Source organism: Leopardus geoffroyi, chromosome C2 (genome assembly GCF_018350155.1).
Source record: "Leopardus geoffroyi isolate Oge1 chromosome C2, O.geoffroyi_Oge1_pat1.0, whole genome shotgun sequence".
NCBI classification, from domain to species: domain Eukaryota; kingdom Metazoa; phylum Chordata; class Mammalia; order Carnivora; family Felidae; genus Leopardus; species Leopardus geoffroyi.
In genome coordinates this window covers 96,880,890-96,907,918 of record NC_059333.1, presented here as the reverse complement: position 1 = coordinate 96,907,918, position 27,029 = coordinate 96,880,890, and the positions used below count along the sequence as shown (strand labels likewise).

The 27,029-nt window shown below is 38.3% G+C and overlaps 1 protein-coding gene across 9 annotated transcripts in view; it reads right to left on the bottom strand.

Moving 5' to 3' along the window:
• Positions 1-27,029, bottom strand: part of MECOM (MDS1 and EVI1 complex locus) — a 562,907-nt gene that overhangs the window by 158,342 nt on the left and 377,536 nt on the right. Inside the window, exon 1 of one of the 9 annotated variants that reach the window (XM_045503034.1) lies at positions 23,480-24,038. The exons of the other annotated variants lie outside the window; for them this stretch is intronic. Within the exon in view, the coding sequence (XP_045358990.1) occupies positions 23,480-23,506 (27 nt within the window). The 5' untranslated portion in view covers positions 23,507-24,038. Of the gene's footprint in view, positions 1-23,479; positions 24,039-27,029 lie in introns of those variants that run through there. 9 annotated transcript variants of the gene reach the window in all.

Here is a 27,029-nt window from a genome sequence, read left to right as displayed (position 1 = left end):
TTAAGGTTCACTTAAGAATTCTTCAAAGGCATCACTTGGTTTTCATTAATTTGTTAACTGTAACTTCTCCTTTCTGCTAAGGAACCCACAGACCAAGTGTAGGCCTTTATACAAAAGGCAAATATTTGACCAGCAAGCCCTTCTTTGCCTCCGGAGCAATCATTTCTCACTAGTGAGTATTAGAGTAAGTTATATCCATTGAATTTTTCTAGAACTTAAGCTATATTTAAACCTTTTAAATTTTCTCAGAAATCCAAGTGTCAACTTTCAGCTATTATAAACAGATAAGTAACACTGTGGCTTATTATTTCTGTAAGTATTGATTTCCTTATTATTCTTGTGGTCTTTAACCAGTAATTTTCTGTGAAATCTAATTTGAGTATGCATGAAATGTGGTAAACTAAGTAAAAAAAAAAAAAAAAAAGAATTCAAAAGGATGTATAAATGGAACTTAGTACTCTTATATCTGTGCAAAGAGTATATACCACCTGTAAACTGATGGTAACACTTTATCTTGAAATTTTCTTCCACTTACTGGCCGACCATGGACACTTTGGTATTAGAGCACATTATTCTATTTGCTTAAAAGTTACAAAGAAGGTTTATCTCTATGAATATATTTTTTCATAAAATTGTTAAAAAGTTTAGTTTTCCAAGAATACATATGTAAAAAGTACTTAGGCACCAAAGGTAGAGGCTGAGTTTTCTTTATCAAATTTAAAACCAGAATATAGGATGGGACGAGAGTTGCTTTCAAGTCTCGCAGGAAGTTGGTAGTTACAACGCTTCTCTTCATTAAAAAAAAAAAAAAATACGCACACACACAAACACACACACACTCACACAACACATTTCTATCAAGATAGCTACTTGTGAAGGAGTCCACCATGAGGCCATTTGGTAGTTTTTAGCAAAGGAAATGGATCCCATGAAGCAAATGTACCATTCCTTTCTCTAAGCTTCACAGGCAGTTATAAAATATGATAGCAATGCTTGGTTGGTACAACTTCACGTTAGTTGCATCTGTCAGCATTTCCATTACAAACCCTTGATTTTCAAGGTTTTATAATTCAGCTGTGAAAAGTTGCTTTAGAAAGAAAGTTGGCAAGGCAGTCTTAGCCAGGGAGTTTATCAAATTGAACAAATCTTTGTTTAGCTATCTCTCAGTTCTGTGAGCCAAGGTCTACTCCCAGTTAGACATGCCAAACTTCCAATGACTTCAATGCCAGAGAGAGGTTTTTTCTCTCTTTAAATTTACTCCACAAGAGCTTCTCTCATTCTTGTTTCAGAAGCCGCCAGGATCCAGCTCATATCCTGTGTAACCCAGTGGGAGAGGAGCCACATCATATGTAACCCTGTAGGACATATGAATTGAGTCTTGGCCAAGTGTCTCCAGCATGAAATGTGGACAGCACTACAGAGAGACTTGGAACTTTTGAATATGTGTGTAATTAAAATGTAGGCATATCATACTACTGCTTGCAAAGTGAAATGGCGCTCACTTATTAAAATTCTTGTTGACTGTGGGAGCATGTATGTGTTTCAGGGGACGTCTAATTACTCAGAATATGAACTTACTGCTACATTGTCTTTGAAGAAACAGATGGGGGGGAAAAGACAACCCAAACTGTGTATATCATTTCTTGTATACCTGTTGTATAGTCTTGGACACACAATTCTTTGATTGAGATTGTGATGTTGGAAATTCATATAAACCCATTCCTGATCAGAAGTGGGTGTAGGGCAGTTTTAATCAAATATGAAGGTTTGCTACTTATGAACATCTAAGAAATTTAGAAAAGATGGGTCTGGACAAGATAGTAAAATAGTTCATTTTTAAAGACTACTAAAATATTTTGTAAGTTATTTATCCATGCATGCAACAACTTCCATCTAAAGTTATTTATTTAAATATAGTAGCCTAGATATCTTTGACACATAAGAATACACATCAGACAGAAAGAGTTCACAAAATGAATTTTAGTTTGAGAGGGGAGAGAAGCTATACACACAGATAACCATAATCAATGATCTGAATGCTAGACATCAAAAGAAAAGAACAGAAACGGTGTTTTGGTAGATCAGAAAGTGAAGATTGTTGGGATATTCCCCAGTGCATATTAATAGCAAGAAATCTGTAATATAGTGGCTCCTGAGTGGCTCAGTAAATTAAGCATCTGATTTTTGATCTCTGCTCAGATCATGATCTCACTGTTAGTGAGTTGGAGCCCCGTGTCGGGCTCTGTGCTGATGGCATGGAATCCGCTTGGGATTCTATCTCTCTCTCTCTCTCTCTCTCTCTCTCTCTGAGACTCTCTCTCTCAAAATAAACAAACTGTAAAAAATATTTAAATGTTATGTAAATATTTAAATGTTTCAAATATTTAAATGTTATGTAAAACACATGTAACATTTATAATTATCATATATATTTTTACAAAGAATTTATATATTTAAACATGAAATCCATTGAGTTAGTAATGCAGTCATGTCTCAAACGCATTTCTTCCTCATTAGAAGTACACCCAGCGATGTATCATCACAACAAATCTGTTAACAAAGTTTTTAGGTCTATGAATGTACACTGTCAAGGTAGCTGGTCTACAGCAGCACTAGAAGACAGAAGACATCACATGGCAAATCCAGGTGTCATTAACAGTTTTAGAAAGGCCAGTCCCCATCAAAAGGTTTTTGTGGACAGCAGGATAACAGATGGCTAACACCAGGTATGGTTTGGGTTTGTTCAATGTCTTAATCTATTCTCAAACTTTGGATTTGGCAAAACCAAAACCATATTTTGCCAAGTACTTTCTCCCTTAATTTTTAAGCCCATGTGCATTTTCAGTGAAATTTAATCCATATGTTTCTTTTTTTTTTTACACTTAACTCATCAAATATTTTTCTGTTAGAACTATTTGACATTCAAAAGCCTTGTCTTTCTTAAAACGAGAGGTTTTTCGCTTTTTTTTTTTACTAGAGGTTTTTAGCATCTTTCCTTCCTCAAAATAGGAAGTTACATTCTGCCAAGCATAAATGAATATGAACATGAACACAATATGCTAATCTAATGCCAAAAGGTTTGAATTTAGTGGAGATTGCAACTTCACAAAAGTGCCCACAATTAAATATATACACACACACACACACACACACACACACACACACACACACATATGTATATATATATATGTGTGTGTGTGTGTGTGTGTGTGTGTGTGTGCGCCTTTGTGAATCTCTCTGCATCTAGACAGTGACTGAATAATTTGAATTTAAAATAATATACTTTACTAAAACTGACCAATGAGAGGGGCAAGAAACATCTCTTCAGTGTGTCACAAAAGGAATTCTCATCATGTCCAAGCAACTGTTGCTTCTTTTCTTCTTGGGTTATTAGATTTCATTTTCTAAAAATTGTTTGGAACACACCAGGATGAAATGTGTTAATTATTAGAACCTTAAAGTTACATATTTTCATTGTAGGAAAACATGTATTTATATGTTAACATATTTATTAAGAAAATGTTATTGCTTATGGAATACATCTATACATATATCTCATATTACTTTCTGGCTTTACATATTTACAGACCATTTTTTCCCAGATAGAAAGAAAAGCAGGGATAATTCTTATAATAGCTTAACACAACTTAATGCCAACATATAAAGTCAACATAAACACATTAAGAAAAGGAACCCCAGCAAAAGAGTAATCAAACAACCTACCCTAATCACATTGTATTCTTCTTTGTCCCCAACTATATTTAACACAACTAGGCTTATGATAGCACTCATTACATTCTTATTAGATTAAATTTAATTGAATCCAATGGCATAAGTGATAAGTCATATTGTAATGATCCAAAAAATAATGATATTGTAATTTCTACAAAATATTTAATAATTTCTTGTCAAAACCATTTATATAAGTTATTCCTCATAACTATCACGTGATGACTGTTTTTTATAAATTGAAATTCTCTCTGCTGAGTTCCCACAAACTTTATTGGACAGTTCGGTTATAATAGCACCAAGCATATTGTTTTGGGGATGGGAAGGTGAAAATCTCAGAATGAACACCTGTAGCCAACCAGAAGATATTGTTGGGAAGCAAAATAAAAGCTGAGGTCTATGGTGTAGGAGGTCATCTAGCATAAACCCGAATACCTTTCCAGGAATGCATCCTCCCTGGACTTGATCCCTAAACCTACGCACTGACTTTTAGTTTTTGCTCTAGCCTCACTGTCTGAGATTCTCAAGGTAAAAGATATTCCAAGAGTCTCTCCTACCTAATTCAGCAGATATTAATTTATTCATTTAACAAATGCTAGTGAGCACCTATTTGGTTCCAGGCACTCTTCATGAGGAAAGTTCTTGCCTACTGAAGCTTATATTCTAGTGATTTCACCACCTTAACAACCTATTCTCTCAAGAACAAAATGTTTTTTGTACATTTTATTTATTATTTTTTTTTTATATTAAGAAAACAGTGAATAACACTTTCCTGAGCTTTCGTGTTAAATAACTGATGGTGTTTTCAGTAAGTTCTGTTCTCGACAAATGTGATGATAGTACTTTCAGGTAACACCTCACATGAAGTATGAAAAAGGAAAGAAATAGCTATTGGGTATCATAAGGAAAATGAGAAAAAAAAATGGGAAGGTTCCGGAAGACTTTGAATATTTTAGGGCAATGAAAAAAACTGGAAGTGTGCACAGAGCGCACCACAGAATCATGGTACAGGAGGGCAGGATGATAGATCTAGATGTAGTCATGGAGTTCGTCTAGCCCAGCAATGGCAAAACCAGAACCCGCGAGTGTATTTCTCTCCTCACAATGTATGGCTGGCATTGCTGCTAGATCATGGGGTCAGACCAAGCTTCTGAGATATTCCAGAGAATCAGAGATCTACCAACAGAAAGGATACATGAGAGTTGAAACCTATTTGACTTCCCTGATAATCCAGCTCTTTCAGGTGTGGATAACTTGCCCGAAGTCACACAGCTACTATCGCTTCACATTACTTACAAATGGGTTTCATACAACGGTTTTCAGAAGCAAACAGTGTAATTTGGAAGAGAAAACAAAGAGCCAAAGACACAGAACCGCAGTGTCTCGCTTCACCAACACACCAATCTTGTGAACTGAGTAGGAACAATTCTATCAATCAAAATACTATGGTGCAATCCTTCCTGGTCAGATACACCTCTAACCTGCCAAAAACAAACTTCTCTCTGTGCTCGTATTGTCTCTCCCAGACACTAAGTATAGTCCCCTTTTCAAGCAGGGGGCAAAGGTAAGGCTAGATTATTGACCTAAACACAATGGTGAAGTTCAGAGGAAGTCTCATTGACTAGCCTCTTTATTTTTCTGCTTGCTCCTGAGGTCTATAAACTAGAAGAAGTCCAATACTTTGATCTCCTTGGAAGCAAGATGCTATTTTAGAAGCTCAAAATAATCTGGTCTTAATTCATTATGGCAGCAGAGACTTTATTGGTCAAGTTCATTACAATCATCTAGTGTTTGCATCAAAATCTTGTGCTGTTATGACAACCATTTTCAAGTACTGACTTCTGTATCGTGGCTTAAACATGATAAATTCCCACTTTCAGAAGACATCCAGCTGGTTGGGCCTACTTCGTCTGCCAAGATGATGTTCTACAATTTCCACATCTGCTTCAGCAACTCTGTCACAGTCTCATTACTTATTTTTTTCTTCATTTCTTAAAGAAATGGGATAACTTTGCTATCCAGGAGCAGGCCATAAACGTATGCACATGATACATTTTTATTTATCAGTGGTTTCAATTTACAGATGAGATGTGTTTGTGTCTTATGTCCAGAATAAGCCCTCATCTGACTTTCTCAATGATTTGACTTTGTGACAAAATTTAGGCGATCTCAAAAAAAAAAAATCCAAAGATATTTAACCCATTTTAAATATTCATTCCCCAGTTTTTCTAGAATTCTGTCAGAAAATTCTTCAAAAATACTTAGCCTCATCTAGTTTCAAATCAAACCAATATAAATAATGGGTAGAATTACTAACCTGCAGGGAATGTCATCCTAAATTTCCTGGCGCTGACTATGTAACCATAAGCATGACTGGTGTATTTACTGGAGGCAGTATATACTGTATAATGTTCCCTGAAAACTCATGTAACTAATGCAATATGATAACCACTAGGGTGCTACTGTGACGTAAAGGATATATTACAATTTTATCCAATGCAAACAAGGAAAAAAAAATAGTTGACTTTAATGGTCCTGCCCTCTAAACAAATACATTGCCTGTTCTACTGAACTTAAAATTCCAGGTTATATATAAGTTATCCTGAAATAAAAATAATCCTGTGGCATACACATTCCAGCACCAAGATGTGATTTTACCCTTTGATCAATTATTTCTAACAGTCATTTCAAGGATTAAGTGTCACGACGGCCATGACTTTTACTGAGAGAATATAAGGGAAAAAACAAGCGGATTCAATAGCACAGATTTCCAGTTGGCAGAAGACGGAGCTAGTCTAAGGGGTGACATGCTTCCGCAGAAGGAGATGTTGGACGTCAATATCAAAGTGTTTTAGGCTGGATCCTGCAGCCATGCTCAGTCATCAGCAGAAGGTTCACAAAGGAAAGTTCTGAAATATAGGACAGGAAAGACGGAAAATAGCATCTAGACTCCCTGCTCTTGCCTTCTCATACCCTCATTTCAATGAGTTTACAGACGTGGAAACTGAGGCCAAGCACTGGGACTTGCCAGGGTCGCGGTCCTAGCAGAGCCAGCGTAGAGCCATCTCCTAGCTTCCAAGGCTCCAGGATGCTGGCTCTCCTGAAATAAGTCCTACAGTAGCAAGAGCAGAGACAGCTTCATGGGAGGCTGTGGCGTTGACCACAGTGATAATGGACGTAAGAAGAATGACTCATAAGTGGTCCAAAAACGAGAATTCATTTGATTTTTAAAAATCTTAGAGCTGGTTAAAACCTATTCAACTAAAATGATGAGAGAGAGAGAGAGAGAGAGAGAGAAGAAAGAAAGAAAGAAAGAAAGAAAGAAAGAAAGAAAGAAAGAAAGAAAGAAAAGGAAAGAAAGAAAGAAAAGGAAAGAAAGGAAGAAAGAAAGAAAGGAAGGGAGCAAAGCCAGAGAAATATAAATAGCCTGGTGTAAATGTACCTGGCCTTCACTAAGGCTACAATATACATTATAAACACCAAAGAGTGTCAAGAGCATTTTAAGAAATTGGTCATCCCTTTCCACTTTGTGAGTAATACTTGGGAATGGAATAAAAAAATAATAATGGCCTCTAGGGAATGTTTAAAAATGAGGTAATTTGCATGTTTCTTCCAGAAAACATTAAGTATATCCTTCTGCTCTGCCAGGATAATGTTGAATTTCTGGCATCAAAGCTGAAATTCTCTACCAAAGTTGATCAATCTCCTGTTACCACTCTATATTCATGTTGGTGTAAGAGTTGATTCTACACGGTATTAGACTGGGGCTAGTAAGCTATTTAATCTTCCGATTTGATTCAAGGCCTCATTGAAGAAAATCCCTGAACTCTGTATCCACTAATTTTTGCACAATTTTTAGATTCTAATTCTTCCGATTTGAGGGCCGTGGCAACTCAGCCAAGAAGGGTGAAATGATTACTTCTCTGGAGAAAGACCTTGGATAATTAAATTTATTCCCTTCTCCCTTCCCTTTTTTCCTTCTATCACATAATATTTTGGTCTTTTTTCAATCAAGTAAAACCAGTGAGCTGTGGAGAAGCTGCCTGAATTGTGTCGATAATTGCTTCTACTTTCTTTAGAGATATAACCTGTATATTGTATTTTTCTTTGAAGGTCTAATTGGCTTTATTAAACAATTCATGAATTAGGCAGCATCTCATCCTGCAATCAGAGGGGCACTCCCTACCTGTTGTGTTTTGACACACACTTGCCTTCATATCTTATTTCATGAGAAGGCAACTAACATGTGCAAGCAGTGGTGATGCATTAAAAGAAAAAGTGGATTTCAGAAAACTCATGACGAACACATCATAGAAAGGTCGTAAAAACCAGAGTGTAGAGCTAGAAGTGACTTTAGGGTTGAATATAACCACACTTTTTTTTTCAGTTTTGAAATTGAAGCCCAGGGAAATGGGGCAACTTGCCCAAGTCATAGGTTATTTTTAATTGCTCATTAAAAAAAGATAACTCTGAGGGCCACGGTGGTCAAGCAGGGAGGGAAGCAGACTGGCATGTGGCGGGACAGTGGTTCAAAGCCCAGGTATGCATCCAAACTCAGGGTTTTTTTCTACCAGCAAAAGATGAGTCCATTGGTCGCTTATTGCAGTCCTCCCAAATTCTACTGAATCAGTTGCCACATTGAACCGTGGATTAACATCACCTGCTCCAAATCCTTCCTGGCTCCCTTCTCTGAACTTTGTGCTTCTGAGTTTGTTGTTGCTCTGGGTATTTTTCTTTGTTTCTTTCTTTAAATGTTTGTTTTATTGTTGTTGTTCTTTTGATTAGCTTGTGCCAGCTCATCTCTTAGACGATGCTTACCTCAAGAATTATGTCTAGCAACTCTGAGAACACCCATACCAATTACCTGTAAATGCGGAATGATCAATATGATAGTGCCATTCAAAGCCACTAAATCACAATTTTGTCACAAAGCATTTAAGCGCCTCCACGGCCCTAAATAATTCTAACACTCACTTCAGTTTAGTAATACCAACTATTATCAGTCTTCAGTTAAAAGTACCTTCATGCTGCATTTGCATGTTTAATCTCATTGGACACTTAACCCCAATACAGTGGCTCTTTTAGCACTCCTATTTTACAGATAAGACTGAGGCCACACACTGAACCCCGATAATTCGGGATCCCAAATCTCAGGCTGTCTCTACTCTCCTGTGGGTACAGAAAACTCTTCAAGTTGAAGTACTGAGCTGCTATGGCCAACACTACCCTTTATCGAGGTCTCCCTAATAAGCTGTGTCATATTTAACAGGCAGGACTATGTGGTCAAGGGAGCCAAGACAGAAGCCAAGACAAGAGGCAAAAGTGTCCTACATTTTTTTATTTTGTTTTCTTAACTCCTGGCTGCTTTCTCTTGGAGAAACAATTCAGGCTCTCCTAATAGCTACCACTTTTCAACCCTCCATGGTTCAGTTTCTTTTTCCCACATGTTTTAAGGTAGTGACTCAAATCTTACGTTACCCAATATAACTAGCTTCAAGAGCTGTCCTATGAACATCATTTAGTACTGTGTTTAGGTTTTTTGGTTCTATTGGGGTCATGGGGTGTGTGTGTGTGTGTGTGTGTGTGTGTGTGTGTGTGTGTCCTTTCCCTCAAAATATCTCCTACTTTTCAAAGAAGGGCCTACTTGAGTCCAGGACATATGGACTAAAAGTATTCACAAGGAATATGTTCACTAAAGACAGGGCAATGTGTTGGGGACAGTCTCTGGAGCCTGATCGTATGGGTTCAAACCTCAACTTCACAGCTTATTAGTTGTGTGACCTGGGACAAGTTACTTAATCTCTTTGTGCCTCAGTGCTCTCCCCTGTCAAATGGGTTCTTATGAGAGTTTAATGAGTTAATGCATATAAAGTGCTTGGAATAGTGACAGACCCAAAGTAACTATTTATATGTTATCTATTATGAATAAAAGCAAGTGTAAAATGGGCAAATGTTCATTAATTTCTTATTTTAATCTCTTATTGGTTGGTATTAATAGGTTTGTGTCCCTTTATTTTTAGACAACATTAGATTCCCTGACACTTGGTCCACTAAATGTTTCACCTATATTGGTTCCTCAACCGGCTAACTTATTCATCACATTCTGAAACTTGCTTTTAAAAAGAATATATCCAGTGACAGAGTTCTAAAGAACTCACATCGAAACTAACAAATAAAACTCATCTGTTGTGATATGTTCATTTTCATTAAAAAGACATCAGTCTGTTCTGTGCTTCCATTAGAAATAGAACTTAATCTCTGACAGGCGTTTCTCATTTTCCAGTTATTCTCTAGGGAGTATACATTGGCATGCTGGCAATGATTTTTTTTGGCTCTGCACTATGGTTGCAAATGGTGTCATTGTTCTTGGTTAAATCTGTGAAAAGTAAGCCTACCCCTGTCATTTTTTGGCTTCACGCTAAAGTAGCCTTCATGGCAAAGAACTATATGAGTTTATCAGTCTCTATTCTCTGCCCATATTCCAACATGATCAAAGTCTGCTAAAATAGCTGTGCACTGAGCTTTGTTCCTCCCCCTTTGCAGTTTCTGCACTTGTCAAGAATGATAATATATGTGAAAACAAAACCTAGATTTTTCTATGTGTTGGTCAATACAGGGTAACTGAGAGAAACAAGATAAGATAAAAAGGGATTCTTAAGTTTCCCGAAGGCAGAGGAAACAGGTTTAATTATCACGTGTTAATGAATATTGTTATTGTTACTGAGTATTTTAAAGTACTCAGTCATACTTAAGACAGATGTTTAACAAATCATTAATGAAAAGATGGCCCTTATTGTATGTAGGAATTCGGTGTATAGATACATTAGTTCTAATGACTCCAAAGATGTGATGAAGGAATAATGATAACATTCCAAGATCACGACCATAGATGACTTTTTCCCTAAGTAGTGTTCATTCCCTTTGGAAGCCTAGTTGCATGATTAATTTTCCTTTCAAGTCATTCCTTTACAAACAGTGTAACCGTTAACAGCCGCTGTCCAGAATATTAGCTCCTAAATAAAAGTTAAATAAATGTAACTTTACATTATTGTAAGAGACAACGGGACATCTTAGAGGACAGATCCATTTGTTTTATTAACATCTATATCATTTAAATTTAGGTCTAAATTATTTTTCTTTGGCTCTTGTACAATGACAGATTTTATATGCATGGAGCACTGTGTTTATTGACTAATTGTGCACCATGTCAAATTATTGATGTAAGACATTCAAAGACCTGTGTAGATCAGCCACAGTCAGCTTTCTCCTAAACACACGTTACAGGCTAAGAAACTTAAAAAAGAGGCTATATCAGTGGCATAGTATCTGTGGTTCTAACCACTTACTGGGCAGTACCCACCTCCCTAGTGTTACCTTTACAAGAAAAGCAGCACAGAAGGACACATTTACTTTTGATGTTCGAGCTCAACACTCATCTTTGACTGTAAAGAGACAATCTTAAAAGAATCAATTACCTCTGGTTTTATAGTAAAAAGGAAACAAACATACTGGGCTGAGTCTTTTGCAAATTGTTATTTGCTCATCAAATATTTATGGAATGTCTATCTCATGCCAGGCCCTGATCTGGGTGCTTGGGTAAGTCAATGAACAGATCACAGGAAAAACATGCTGCTCTCTAGGAGCTTCCTTCATAACTACTAATAGCAACAGTCTTAATCTTAAAAATAATAAGTCTTTGCTACTCCTGGCCAAAGAATGCTGCTGACCAAAGGCATTTTAGTAATAACAATACACCTTTATTTCATGGCATACTGGCATATATCTTGCTATTTGATCGTCACAACAAGAGAATGGGTCTTTGGGACTAAAGTGCACTTTTGACCAAACTCTTACTCAAATGCTTCCTCCAGGAAGCCCTCTCTGATGTACCATATAAAGAGTTACACAAGGTGTTTCTCAGACATCAAGGAAAACAACTTTCCCATCCCATATCAATTCCTGTATTTAATCTGCTAATTTCCCAGCTCTGCCTGCCCTGAGCGAGAGCCATGTGACTGAGCTTGACAAATGGGATATAAACTGAGATGACGGTGACTTCAGTCTGAACACTTTAGAGTCAGTGATTCTTATCTTTCTCTTCCTGTCCCAGGAAAAATGTAGAAACCTTGTGTTGCAAAGGAAACATCACAAGGAAACCAAGGTCCTCAAGCCTATTTCTGGAACAGCCCCCTCTGACCCACCAACCCGCACAAAACACAGTTTGAGCAAGACTATATAATTGTTGTGTTAAGCCATGAGATGAAGGTATTTATCTGTTGAGGGAAATGACATTAATTACTGTGACTAATACAGTGACAGAAAAAAATGAATTCATTCTGTTTTTGCCCCAAAGAGGCACATCTTTTACATGGGAGACAAGTAGTGACATTAAAGATGCGTCAGCTTGCCATCACTTCTACCTGGACTGGGGGCTGAATTGAAGACAATCACTCCTTTGCTCTGGTTCAGCGGCCTCTTTCCCTAATGCTTCCTCCTGTCTTTTCTCCTGACCCAAAGCAAGAAAACCCATAAATTTTCCTTAAACAATGAACTGGATTTTACATTAGCTATTTGTTACTTTTTCTTGAGACAAAAGATATTTAAGTCCTACCACTGAAAATTGACAGAACAGGAGCTCCAACACGTAAATCACTTGCGATAATACACAGAACACTTTCTTCTCTCACACACATGCGCATGCATGCGGTCTGTTTTCCAGTTTTCGTTCACTCATGAATAGGATGGTTGAAAGAAAGGAGACATGTTAATTCTAGATCCCGATCAATGTCGCCACTGAAATATTAAATACAATTCTGAGTCTGCTGTCTAAATAGAAGTTGGACTAACAGAGATTAATAAAGATTGCTTATAATAGCGAAAAAGAAGGACCCATTTGCTTGCATAATAATGTCTTCCCCCATTTTAGCATGAAGGAATTGGAGAAAAGGGGGGATATGGGTACAAATCCTACACTCCCAGTGAAAGCTTATTATTAAGTAAAATTATTTTTGCTTCTTTTTAATATGTCAAATTTCACATGTTAGTGGAAAGATAACAAATGGAAATTGTTTTTTTATTCCATGTGGAAAAAAACAACTATTCCCCAGGAAAATAAAGTAAATGTTGAGATAGGAAAATGAACTGTGTTATTAATTAACAGATTGAATGGGAATGTGATCACTTCCACACAGGATAGATTCAGATGTTAGGTGTCCTAGGTCCAGGATTAATAGCTTTGGAATTAAAATCTGAAATCTAAGTAGACTATGCCAAGGGCTATGACATACCTAATTTCCACATCTCTGGGTAAAATATGAATATAACATTCAACATGGGAAAATAAACACCATGTGTCCTTTTCTCTTCCATACATTGATGCTGTTGCTTTTATTTATTTATTTATTTATTTATTTATTTATTTATTATTTATTATTATTATTTTTTTTTTGCCTTGGCCCCTGGGAAGCTCAGAAAGTATGTAGTTTCTTACACATCTCTTCAGAATTAAATATATTGCTTTCGTCCATCTTCTTTTACTTCTCAGTATTTATCTTATGTTGATTGTCTTTGTTGTCCCCCCCCCGCCCCACCCCCCTGTACCTATATTTTTGTTGAAAGCTGCCTCAAGTGCTTTCTGGAAACAATGAGGCTATAAATTAAAAAAAAAAAAATCAATCACTAAAAAATAGCACAGTATCAAGTACAAATAGGATTACATTTCTGAGGCTATCTAGTGATATGGAACCACAGAATGTTTGAAGGGAAGGGGTCTTGGAAGCTATTTAATCCAAAACCCTGGCTTAGAAAGCACGCTCAGAGAAGTTGAGTAACTTACCTAAGGCACACAGATGATTAGGGGCCATTTCTGCTGCATCCTCTCATCGCTATTCACTGTGAGATGTATCTTTGCTTCAAACACAATATCCAAATCAGCACATACCTTATTAGCTTCATTTACTTGTCTTACACAGTGTAAATGCGGAACAGTGAGGACTTAAACCTAATGTGCTATACAGACCTGCTCTCATCCTGCCAACCGACAGCAGTCCTTTCCACACACTGCTGTTCAGGCAGCTGCCAAGGGAAGGAGATTGTTCCCATGGACTCCTGCCAGGAGCCTGGCTGGGGACTGTGCTCAGGGCTAACTGTTGCTTTGAGTAGTTACATTAGTCAAGAGCTAGAATTGTCAGGATCTCTACCAATTAGGATCTACTTAAGCAGCAGCAAAACAAAAAGAAGTTCGAAAAAGCTTGGTTGCCAATATTCTTGATATATAAATCACCCCCGATTTGGAGGGAAGATTTTATTAACCTTATCTTGGGCCATGATATATGGTAAATAATGGCATCCTTGAGCTGTTCATTCTAAATCACTGCACCACCGGTGGGATAATTGCTAGGGCTGATCCTGGCCACACGGGTCATGTTGTGGCTAATATATAGGATCCCCTTCACAGGGCTCTGCACTGATAAGATATGGCAGGCAGGCATGATGGAATCCAGACAGACGGCCCTACATGCCATGTGTGCAGACAGAGATGGGCTCCAAGGAAACTCAGTTATTTGAATATCTATATATTCAGGATATTCTTGCCTAACAGCACAAATATGCAACAAATATCTGGCAAAGTACACTTAAGAAACTCTAACATATTATGAATACTAATTAATATTAATGTTGCTAACTTCCAAAGGTCCAATTTTCAAAATGGTGAGTGAGGGTTTGGAACTTGACACAGCAGTTATCACGGGAAGATTCAGGTTGACAAGGCTTGCCTTGAGGTCCTTCTCAGGTAAGAGATCTGGAGTGAAGGGATGTGTGACGTCAGAGAGCTGGGAACCCAAAGGCCCTTGGCCAGCCCTGGGTGCAATGAAACACCAATAGGAGAATAAAATGGTAAGTGGATGCATATCAGGTCAAATATTTTACAAAGGGTCTAATGGGAGAGGATGGGTTCAACCCCCATCATTGACTACATTTTCCCACACATACCAGGTGAAATATCCAATTCTAATTCTTCACAATTCTTTCCCTTTCCTACGACCAACGGTACTGCAGTAGTCCGAGACTAAGAAGTCAGTAGCACTGAGCTGTAAAGCCATTCTTCACTTAGAGGACATGGTGACATTAATGGATTTTGGGGTGTGGGAGTCTTCCCACATTACTGCTTCTGGAAATGTCCTTGATGTCTGCTGAGGTCTCTCATCTGTAACCCATGCAGAACAAACAGTAAACGTAGAGTGCGTTCAGTTATAAGCTAACATGGCTGCCGGTCTGACACTGAAGAGGGAGGGCTTCTGCTTCAGTAATTTCTTACTCTAAATAATTATCTTACACGTCAATCAACATAAATTAAAGAAATTGACTCAACAAAGGAAACTAACTTTAGTTAGAGACAAATTCATAGCCAGACGGCACTCAAAACCAATGAGATGCCAGCAAATAAATCCTCCTCTGTGTTGCCTACAAATGTATCTGCTAGTAAAGTGATGTGTGAGTATGCTTACTTCCCCTCAATGGGACCTGGGAGGGTCTCTCATTGTGAATCATGGTCCTAAGTTACCTACTACGGTATGTAATTTCAGGCTTTTAAAAATTGTCCACCCATTAAACATGCAAGGTGAAGTAAACAAACTATTTGCTATTTACGTCTAAATATTTAAGAGGTTTTCATTAGTTACCTATGAAGCGTGCCTAAGTGAAGTCAGTATGGTATTCATTGCCAGGCTCACTCTGAAGCCAAGGGAAACAATGGAAACAGTGTTTCACTGAACATGGGAAGCCAACATCCAGGTCAGAGATGACAGTCCCTAAACTCTCCTCCCATTGTGTCACTCACATAAAGCAACCTGAATTTCTGGTCTCATGCTATGTTTGGTCTTTGCATACAGGCAACTTGAGGAAATACTAGTAGAGAAGAATATACTGTAAAATATTATACTTCCAAACCCTAAAATAATTGCTTTAATATACAGGGTGCAGGGACAAGAAGTTGTCTACCAACATCAAGTCTTTTTGATCTTACTAATATTAAATCAAATTTCATTCAGTGTATTATAGGGAGATAAAGAAGAGAGAGGGAGGGGAAAGAGAGAGAGAGAGAGAGAGAGGAAGGCAGGAAGGGAGAAGGAAGGAAGAGAGGAAAGAAAAGGTAGAACTATATTTCCCAGCTTGCTTTGCAGCTGGACTGGTTCTGCTCAGTTAGACATAAGCAATTATCACTGGGTGGGGGCTTCCTGAAAAGCCCTTTAGAGGGAGCTGACTTCTTGGCTTGCACCATTCTTTCATGTTGTCCTTGACCTTTTTCTTCCTTAGAATATACACAGGATGGCTGGCACTTTGCAACCATCTTGAGAACATGAGGATGGAGTAGAGCAGGAAGCTGGAAGGATCCAGGGTTCCTGATGATATGATACAGCTACAGTGCCAGCAGTTGGTTTCCAGCCTCCATACTTCTTCTAAATTTTAAGCCACTGTTTTTGGAAGTTTCTGTTACTCATTCAGGTGAAACAGAGAAGTTGAAAAAATATTGGCTTGAAGCTTGTTTTCTAGTACTTGCCTTTCCACGAACCCTGTGGCCTTTGAAAGCTCTCTTCCCATCTCATGACCTCAATTCCCTTTTCTCTAGACTAAGTGAGTTGGGCTGGATGATCTTAAAGAAAAATCTTTCATTTCACTAGTTGTTATTTTTAACTACTTTTCCAATGTCATCCTTAAATGCCTATGTATAAAAAACAAAAAACAAAAAGCTTGATATTGGGTTGGTGAATTTTAAAACAAAAGAAAAATAAGAGGGACAAATAGTTATAAACCTTAGAATCCACAAATCAGCAGATGATCATTTAAACAAGTTTTAATTAAAGTTAGCTAGGGGTACCCTGGTGGCTCAGTCAGTTAAGCATCCGACTCTTGATTTCAGCTCAGGTCATGATGTCATAGTTTGTGGGATCGAGCCGCTTGTTGAGCTCTGCACTGACAGTACAGAGGCTGTTTGGGATTCTCTCTCTCCCAACCTCTCTGCCCCTCCCCCTGCTCATGTGCACGTGTGCACGCACTCTCTCTCTCTCAAAATAAATAAATAAGTTTTTAAAAAAATAAGCTAATGTTTTAATAAATGTCATCAGTAACTGAAAATGTTTTGGCCTAACTCTCAGAGAATCTGATAGGACTGGTAAATACAGGCAGGAAAAAGCTGTCCCTGCCCACTTCTATTCCACTTAGGAAAGGGGTCTATGGGCATGGAGGTTGGGCAATAGGGAAGAGATTAACCTCAGCCCAAGTTGTGTCTGTGACTCATACAATGGACCATTAGCCTATTCGAGGTTGCCCTGGGTCACAGTTGAATTCAAGGGGGTTGGAGCTCTGCTGCACTCAGCTGGAAAGGAGCCTCCCTTTTCGGTTCTCCCTATTCCTGCTTGAGTGACAGAAGCTGACAGAAGAACATACCTACAGCATAGCTCATCTTTGCAGAGCCCAGAAAGTTCTGCAAGGGTACATGAATCAATCTGTAGTTGTTAGTCACCTACTGTGTACATGACACTTTGCCAGGGGTTGGAGAAACTATAGAAACACAAGCAAACTCAACCCTCATGATCCAGGGCTGCAGGAAAAGGTGGAGGTGGGGGGAGACTCATAATTTCATCTTACTCTCCTAAGTGAAGAATTTATTATCAACCTATATAAGCCAGAGGTCCCTTACTGCATTCTGGAAGATTTCCCCTAATGGCCTGGTTTAGGGCATACTGCAAATAAGTACCCCCAAAATCTCACAAAAATTTTCATAATCTTCCCTCTAGCAGAAAAAAATAATGCTGAAAAAATAAATATTTATATATTTACACCCCCCCATGACAGCCAATCGGTTTATCGTGTCATTCTGAAAAACAAAAATTATATCTATTATTAGGTCTATACAAAGTTTTTATGGTCCTGTCTGGCACTTAATATCCAAGCAATGTTTCTGTACCTACAGTGCCCTTTACCACAGTGAAACTAAATCAGCTGGGATGGAAAATCTTTGATACACCTTTCATACCAACCTTGTGAAAAAAGATAGTATGTCTAAGTTTATGGCGACAAACAGTGTCATTATCTCCCTTCCTCTAATATTTAACCAATCTGAACACTCAGGGGGAAAATGTTATCTGAAATCCAACCACTTCATATGCATTCGCTTGGTCTTCTTTTGACGATTCAACTAGCTTTTCTCACAAGTATCTCAAATACTTGTTTGGAAAGCTTTGCTCAAGTGGGTGTGCAAACAGGAGGAGGACTATTCTTTAGCAATCCCTCCTTCTACGCCTCCAACAACACTATCTTCTTGTACTTTAGTTAATGAAAAGATAAATATGATCTGTGCTATGCCCAGCTGTGTTTTCCTTGCCCAGAGGAATTCACAAAAGGAAAATTTTAAATCATACATTTATCAGTGAACAAGCTTGCTAAAGCAAATAGATTTCAGTCTCCTGAGTTTGCTTCAATAAAAGATTAAACGCTAATAGTGCAACTTACCACACTCAACAGATTTATGAATAATCAAAGTTTGGAAGAAGGCCAGGCGGTTTAAGAACATTACCTACCCAACAGATGCCAATAGTATGTAGACATCTTCTCTGTAGCTAAGCAGCCGTATTTCCTATCACACGATTCAATATTGACTGAATAATTGGCCTTTACAAAACATTTATTAAAACGCACCATTTACCACACACCCAATGCTTGTTTAAGAATTTCAAGCAGGGAGGGGGTCGGGGGAGACACACAAGTTCTTTCTAATTCCTAAGCAGATTTAATTAGTAAACAGCAGCAAGTCAGGTCTGGAATTGTTAAACTGGGGAACTGCATTGCCAAGGAGTTCTCTAAGGAATAAAGGCAATAAGCACCTTATCATATCCAGTTTTTGAATAACACTTTGCATCCGTGAGTCGTGTGACTCGCAGTGCACATACGACTCGCCTTTCATGTGTTTATTTTGTGTTCTAATGCGATTTCTCCATGGCCAGGCTTCTATTACGTTACTCCTCACCTTTCCTATATTAATACTTTCCGGCATGCAGAGTTCGTTGAAGCTCTATCTACCCAAGGTAGGATGCTGAGTTAATGATTAAATGCAGGCTGGAATCGCGAGATCAAATTTCTTTTTGAAAAAGATGGCTTATTTCTCTATCCTGTATCTTTATATCCATCTTTAGGAAACCTATGTATGTGCCAATTGATTCATTGTGATAGAAGTCACCTATCAAAAAACAAAAAAACTGGGGGCGCCTGGGTGGCGCAGTCGGTTAAGCGTCCGACTTCAGCCAGGTCACGATCTCGCGGTCCGTGAGTTCGAGCCCCGCGTCGGGCTCTGGGCTGATGGCTCAGAGCCTGGAGCCTGCTTCCGATTCTGTGTCTCCCTCTCTCTCTGCCCCTCCCCCGTTCATGCTCTGTCTCTCTCTGTCCCAAAAATAAATAAAGGTTGAAAAAAAAAAAAATTAAAAAAAAAAAACAAAAAAAAACAAAAAAACAAAAACCTCTTTGCAAACAAATTCTGAATATCATATGGACAAAATGCTCTGTTTAGAATGCACTGAACTTAGTTATAATGAATTCAAAACACACTCGTGGTGTGACTGGAAAATAAAAGTGATCGCCATGTTTACTGTGACAGAAAAAACAACCACGTTCCAGTTAATCTCCCGCCAAATTAGAACATGTTTCCTAATTTTCTGGCATTCCGCTCAATAAAAATCCTAATCATGCTCTCTGTAACAGGAATTCTTAATCTACCCTCACCGAATGCCAGGAAAATGAAGGTCTCGTTTGCCTTTGGCATCAAGTGTATCTTGAGTAGGTTCTCAACTTATTTAAGGTCTCTCTGACACCTAAAGCTAATTATTCGAGTTCTCTTTAGTTACAAGAAAACTTTGGTTTCTTCAGTTTTACCTGGACTTTAATTTTCTTTTAATGTTCATTTATTTTTGAGAGAGACAGACAGACAGACAGACAGAGTGTGAGCAGGGGAGTGGCACAGAGAGAGGGGGACACAGAATCCGAAGCAGACTCCAGGCTCTGAGCTGTCAGCACAGAGTTTGACGTGGGGCTCGAACTCATGAACCGTGAGATCATGACCTGAGCCGAAGGCAGAGGCTTAACCAAGTGAGCCACCCAGGCGTCCCCAGTTTTACCTGGACTTTAAAAAGAGAGTAGGTTTTCATTATGACACAGCTTGCCATTAAGTGGATTTGGAAATATTTTTGTCTAAATTTTGTCTTCATTTATTTATATATATATTAATATATGAAAATACCCAATAAATATGTGAATATGCATTTATATATTACATACAATATGTAAATATAAATTTAAATGTAATATCATATATGTTTTATATATGATATTTTAGTTCACACTTACTTGGCCCAAAGCGTAGGTGTTTTGTGCATTTACCTAATAGTCATTTAAAAAGGAACCATTTTGCTGTGCACATTCAAGCACATCCAATAAAAATGGGTAATATAAAGTCCTTACAAACTCACTGGCCCCCTATCAGAAAGGGACAATGTTCCAGCCTCACGTCTGATATCAGAATCTGGATAATAAACAGTAAAGCTTTAAAAGATGAACTATATCAAATGTGTGGCAGCTAGCTAGCTTGCTAAGTCAAGTTTATAAAAACTACAATGGAGAGAGAACAGAAGTAGACATTCAAACAAGGGAAAATCAGATTCTTAGTACATGAACAAATTGTTCACCTGCACAGATTATTGAAGCACATCACAAAGAAATTTCAAGGTTCCATGTTTTATCTGTATATATACTTGTATTAAGTTAATATGATTCGTGTATCTAACTAAAATTTTTAAATTTATATATTAAAATATATTTTTAAAAATTCTTTTTTTTTTAACGTTTATTTATTTTTGAGACAGAGAGAGACAGAGCATGAACGGGGGAGGGTCAGAGAGAGGGAGACACAGAATCCGAAACAGGCTCCGGGCTCTGAGCTGTCAGCACGGAGCCCGACGCGGGGCTCGAACCCACGGACCGTGAGATCATGACCTGAGCCGAAGTCGGCCGCTTAACCGACTGAGCCACCCAGGCGCCCCTAAAATATATTTTTAAATATTAAAGTCAGTACAAGTAAGTCTACTCATATGCTAGAGTATACTAAAATTGAAAGTTTTTAGAACTCGTTTGGAAAGCAAGAAAAGAAATTTTATAATATGTGTAAAAATGTTAATGTGTTTACACTCTTTCTCTTTATAATTGTATTGTTAGAAATTTTCCTTCAACACATATCAATAAGGAAAAGCTACATTTGTTAGTTTGTTATGTGGTTTTACATTTGGTTTACTTGATATTACATTCCATGGCATAAAATTACAAATCATGTGAGTAACTAATAATAGAGGGAAAAGTAAATTATTGTACATTAATAGACTATTATTTACCATTATAATAGCAATCATGAAGCTAATGCAGGAATATAAGCCTACATTTATGGTAAGATATTATGTGAGAAAAAGTTGAAACTATAAGAAAGCTAATTAGGCAGAGCCAAGCAAAACTCGAGAGAGTGAAATTGCTTTCGATTTTTAAATTTTTTTGTAATACTATTTTTATGTTTTAAAAGTGATGACAAGAAGGTCAGTCCTTCTTGGCCACATTCAAGTGTGAGGTACAATCCTCCCTGGCCCAAGCACCCTCTCTGTGAAGCCAGTGGTAGGGACTAGTCTCATTTCTCCGATGGGAGTCAATCCCACACGATGGCTATCCTCAAAGGCTCCTGGTCGCAAGCTGCTTCAGGAGGACGAATGACGAACGACGCTCCTACAACCCAGGCCTAGAAATGACTCCGCCCTCCCTGAAAGCCACTCCCTCCACACGAAAGGACTGTCCCTGTCAGGGCACACAGAGCGTGTGTAGCCCCAGCTCTGAGCACAGCCACATCTTCACACTGTGAAGCCAAATCATCCTTGTTAAAAGGACACAGCCTCATCACTAGGCACCCTTTGGTTAAAGCGTAAACATCCCAGTGTCGAAGTAGTCGAATAATCACTAACTTGTCAAGCCCTACAATTGCTTATTGAGAAGTCAGGGAAGAAAAGACAGTTTTAACACTCCCAAGTTAGAACAACAACAACCAGAAAGGACTTTCCAAGTTTATAATTTTTTAATGCCTGTGTTTTAAAACCAGATATTTATTGCTCTTTTAAAATGTCTCAGGGTAACATTTTTAGTTCTGCAACAGTGCTGCTAACATTCCAAGACCAGCTATCGTGCAACTGCCCATAAAAAAATTAACACTACCAAGGCCGTTTTTGCTGTGCCGAAGCTCATGCCAATGAAAACTGCCCTATGGGCATGAACTTGATATTTCTGTTCACCACACATTAACCCAGAGTTCCTCGGGCTGTGACGCCCAGGTGACTTCTGTGATGCAGATTTCTAAAAATCTGGCTGGAAACTCCCCACTCACGGCAGGCTACAACCATTGATCTTCTCTGATTTTACCCAATCTGCATTTAGTCTTGGAAGATTAACCCATTGGCAGTATGAATTCACATTGCTAAACACAAAGCGAGTCCCCCCTGCGGCTTGTGAAAATGCCTTAGTCCCCAGAGTAGGACCCCGGGATGGCTGGAAGTCTGACATGATTCATGACAGGCAAAGACAAGAAGGGGCTGAGATGGGAGCTGGAGGCGAGACAAATGCTCTGGAAGGAATAGAATCACAGATTCCTGGAGCTAAAAAAAACCTTAGTGACCACCTAACATAGCCCTTTCCATGTGGCACACAACTAGTTAGTGACAAGAACTCAGTCTAGCTCTCTTTCCACTGTCCCCAAATATTTTAAGGTGAGAGAAATAGAGGGGGAGGAAGCTGGCTATAAAGAAATTATCATTACATATTATTACAGAAAGAGAACAATAGGTGAAGACAAAATATTATATATCATCCCTAGTTATATCATGTATAATCCCTAAAACATTCTGATAAGGTCTTGCTATAATTTTAAAATTATCTCTGGATATCGAGGAGACCCTCCCAGAGGCTGGAGCTGGATGGTGACTTCACAGTGAAAGTGTCAAGAAAAGGGAAAGAATATCATTCACACACCTGGCTGCCCACTGCACCCCCTCCACCATGACCTCGGAAAGTCGGTGGCTACATATTTACTTCAACATACACTTTTGAGCAACTTCTCTTTGTCTGGCAATGTAATTCCCCACACCCCATCCCTCACACTTTTCCAATCGAGAGAAAAGGGTCACAGGGTGGGCACCAGGTGCGGGAGGTCAGCTCGCCCTTCCTCACATCTGGCAGGGGTAGGAAGGAGGGGAGGTGGAGAGGGCTGGGGAAAAAGCGGGAGCCGGGGGCAGAGGAGAACAAACTGGAAGAAGAGAGGCATCTCACCCCATTAACTTCTGCTTGAAGCATCTAGCCTGAGACACAGGAATACAAAAACAGGGTAGTCAATGGCAGAAGAGAAAAATTGCTTCCAAATATTTGTTATGCTTCTGCTGCCCACATGGTGGTTTTAGGTGAAACCTAGATATTAAAGCACTTTCCACATCGTCCCTTTGCCACAAATAAGGCATCGTTACAATTCAGAACGTCTGTCCAAAAGGAAAGGTCTACAAAATACAGTCAGTGATGTTGTGCCTCTGCCCCCACCAGCACATTTGACATCACACAGGTAGCTCTGCAAGGGAATGTTTCAAAATGTGAAAGCCATATATGTTGTAGGGTCACTCGACCAAATTACCTTTGTCTCCGGCGCCGAAGTTCTCATGGAAGAGAGTGAAAATCATCATGCTTCCACATAGAAATAAGCAAACTGCATCAATGAAACATAACCAGGAAGAATAAATGAATACAGCCCCCACCATTAATACTAAAACTAGTCAATAATTGTCTAAGCGTTATCAGTTATGTTTTCTGTGCATCCTGGTTGGCCTCTAAGTAAAGAGAAGGAGCCCCAGGGCACAGCTTGAGAATGCTGCGGTTTCTCTATATGACTATTATCTCAGGCGGTCTGTGTGAAGAGTAAGGTGGACACGGCGTGCAATCTCCGTGTTTGCCATTTCAACATTCTACCTACTTGTGGAGAAACGTTGCTCATCCTAATCATTCAGAAGCCCCACAAGGGCAGCAGGAAGTTTCTCCTTACTGGCATGTTAGTCCTTGCAAACCCTGGGAGGAAGCTAGGCTTTGTCACAGAGTGCTAAGTCACGGCTGTGTGGAGGCCACTGAGCCAGCCGGTATGCGAACCTCGATAGGCAGGAAGGAGCGGGTCACCCCTCTCCGAAGTTCCATAAAGATGAGCAAGGATTAATGCTCATTTTAAAATCTCTCTGATTTTCAAGAAAGGAGAGATGAGCGCTACATATTCAATAAACACTATTTGTTTAAATCCAAGTAATTTTGATCATGAGAACTAGAAATCTAAGAAAGCCATTCTGTAAACTTTTATAACATACTTCATGAACTAAACACGTTTTCCTGTTTGACAGCATTATGTCATTTTCCAAATGTAAGTTTTCAAAAATATTTACTAGCTGAAGGTAGCATGGTGGTTGGTTAAGCAGGGAAAAAACAAAACAAAACAAACTAAAGCCTGGAGAACATATAAAGGCAGGCAAATTATATCATGGTTTCATTAATTAAATTAACTAATGCTAAGAAGAGCCAAAGGGATAGATGTTCATAGACAAGGACTCGATAAGAATGTTGACAATTTTCTAGATCTCAGCGAATTTGGTAATATGTGATCTGTAGCTGCACTGTCAAATACAGTAGTCACTAGTCACAGATGACTATTTAACTGAACATTATTAAGTAAATAAAATTAAAAATTCAGTTCCTCATAGTCACATTCAAGCGCTCCACAGCTCCATAGGACTAGAGACTACTAAAGTGCTATTGGGCGGTGCAGATTATAGAATGTTCTCATCACCACAGAAAGTTCTATTGGACAGCTCAGAATCCGGAGTTCATAATGGACTTCAAAGTGAGCACGGATATACGATATAAACTAAAATAAAAGGCCATGGCTCCATAAAAGTGAGCAATAGGGAGTGGCATATTTAAACCATAAAAAACGTTTATTCTTGTTTTGGCCCAATCCTATTTAGGGAGAAAAAACTTTTAGAAAATAGGCAGGCTAAGTAGCCAATTTACAGGGATAGTTCACACTAAAATCGTTCCTTTGACCTGAAAAGGTACAAATATAAGTGCATATAGTGTGTGCGTGCATGCGTGTGTGTGTGTGTGTGTGTGTGTGTGTGTGTGTGTACATGCACAAATACCCTCTAGACTATTCAAAACATGACCTTGCAGAGAGAAATGCTCATTGTAGGATCTGTCAAAATGCTGTGGATGTCCCAGGGTAGTGATATTAAAGAAAGGGCTTTAAAAAAACAAAAACAAAAACAGAAAGTCAAAACTAACTGGCACCATTTGATCTGACTCACAACAAATTGCTTATAGGGAGGGTCATTCTTAAACAGAATAGAGCAACTAGACATTCTCTCTCTTTACAAGGTTAAGTGTTCAAAGAAATTTTTACCACTGATATTTACTCAGGATTGCAATGGTTATCCAAGTGTTGTCATTGGGTCTGTTTTTGGAAGGTCTCCTGCCTACAGTGTTTAAATTATGCTATATCTTGTGAACAGGAGGACTTGATAAAGTCCCAAGGTCATTCTCTGTGCTGGAGCATTGATATCCTAGTAAGTATCTTGGTTTTCTAGTGATACACAAATACCAATTTAAAATACACTATTTGATTTCACCATCCTCTTTTATTTCCTTTTTTACTGCTCCCATTTGATAATGTGTGTGTCCACAAGCTCATACGTGCAGGGTGGTCACATGGTTATAATGGCTGTACACAACTAAAGTTCCAGAAACTATACATTCAGAGTGAGTTACAGATTAAATGATTTGCAATTAACAACACGAATTTTTAAAGGTATACCTAACGCTAATTAGTACACTTGTAATAAAATAAGAGGCTGGTATTTAGTCAGAGTGATTATGAAACTTGAAAAGCATATGTTAATTATGATATTGAATTGATTCTTTAGTAATGCAGCTTAAATTCTGGGTTTTTTTCAGTGTAGATGATATCTTTGTCAAAACTAAAGAATACTCACTGGTATATTTACTACTTGTGGATCTCTGGCACTTTTACTGATAACTAAAATCCAGATATGGTAGCATCAGAGTGACTTGAATGTATAAAGCATTTTACAAACACTGTAACATTGAACACATTGCATTTGTCTGCTATGACCACACATTCAAGATTTTATGGCAGGTGTTATTTTTAAGTGAGGGGAAAATGATCTGATTGACTAGGTTATGTGCCTAAGAACTTCTAACCCCATATTTATTTCTAAAAATTAATTTCAAAAAATTAAAAATTTAAACATTTTAATTTTAACTCTACTAGTAAGACATGAATGACTTTTTCTTAGAGAGTCTTATGCAGCATTATATGTAAGGCTAAAGCCCCTCTAACTACAACTCAATTCATATCCTCAGAGGCAACCACTCTTATCAGATGATGCTACTAGATCTTTTTCATTCTTTTGCAACCACTCACACATATCCAAGAAAGCATTCATAAGGAGATTTGATGCAACATTGTTCACAGCAACAACAAAAAAGTTGGATAAATAAATATCCAACAACTAGGGAATAAACAAACTGATTGTAATTTAAAAGAACGCAGTAAGTGCATATTAAATAATTTGTAGTATCTAAAGTGCTTGGAAAATACATGGCAAGAGTGAGCACTATATGTAAAGCAGTTACTATTACTAAAATATTGGCGTGTGTGTGTGTGTGTGTGTGTGTGTGTATTGAATGAAAGAAACTGCATAAACATACTTACAGTAAGAGCCAATTTATGTTAAACACACACACACTCACATACACACACTCACACCACATATTATCTGAGAGTTCCAGATTGCCTTTTCTCCATGAGACTTCCTTCTCTCTTTGAGGTCATTGAGGACACTTTCAAACACCACAGAGTAAGACAGAAAACAGGTATATGTATTTGTCAGCCTTAGTGGTGTTTCTCTCCTCATCTTACAAGCTTCAAAGATGGTTCACTTTGTCCTTGACTTAAACATAACCCCTCCCCCAAAACAAAGTCGTGGAGAACAGAGAAGAAGCCAACAAAATTGAATGAGCATGAACCCTGCCCTGCCAGGTTCTCACTCTTTTGTTTCCATGTGGAAACTTCTTGTCAGATAAATCTTAATTTATGGCAAAAGAAAGGAATTGTGCTCTACTGAGCA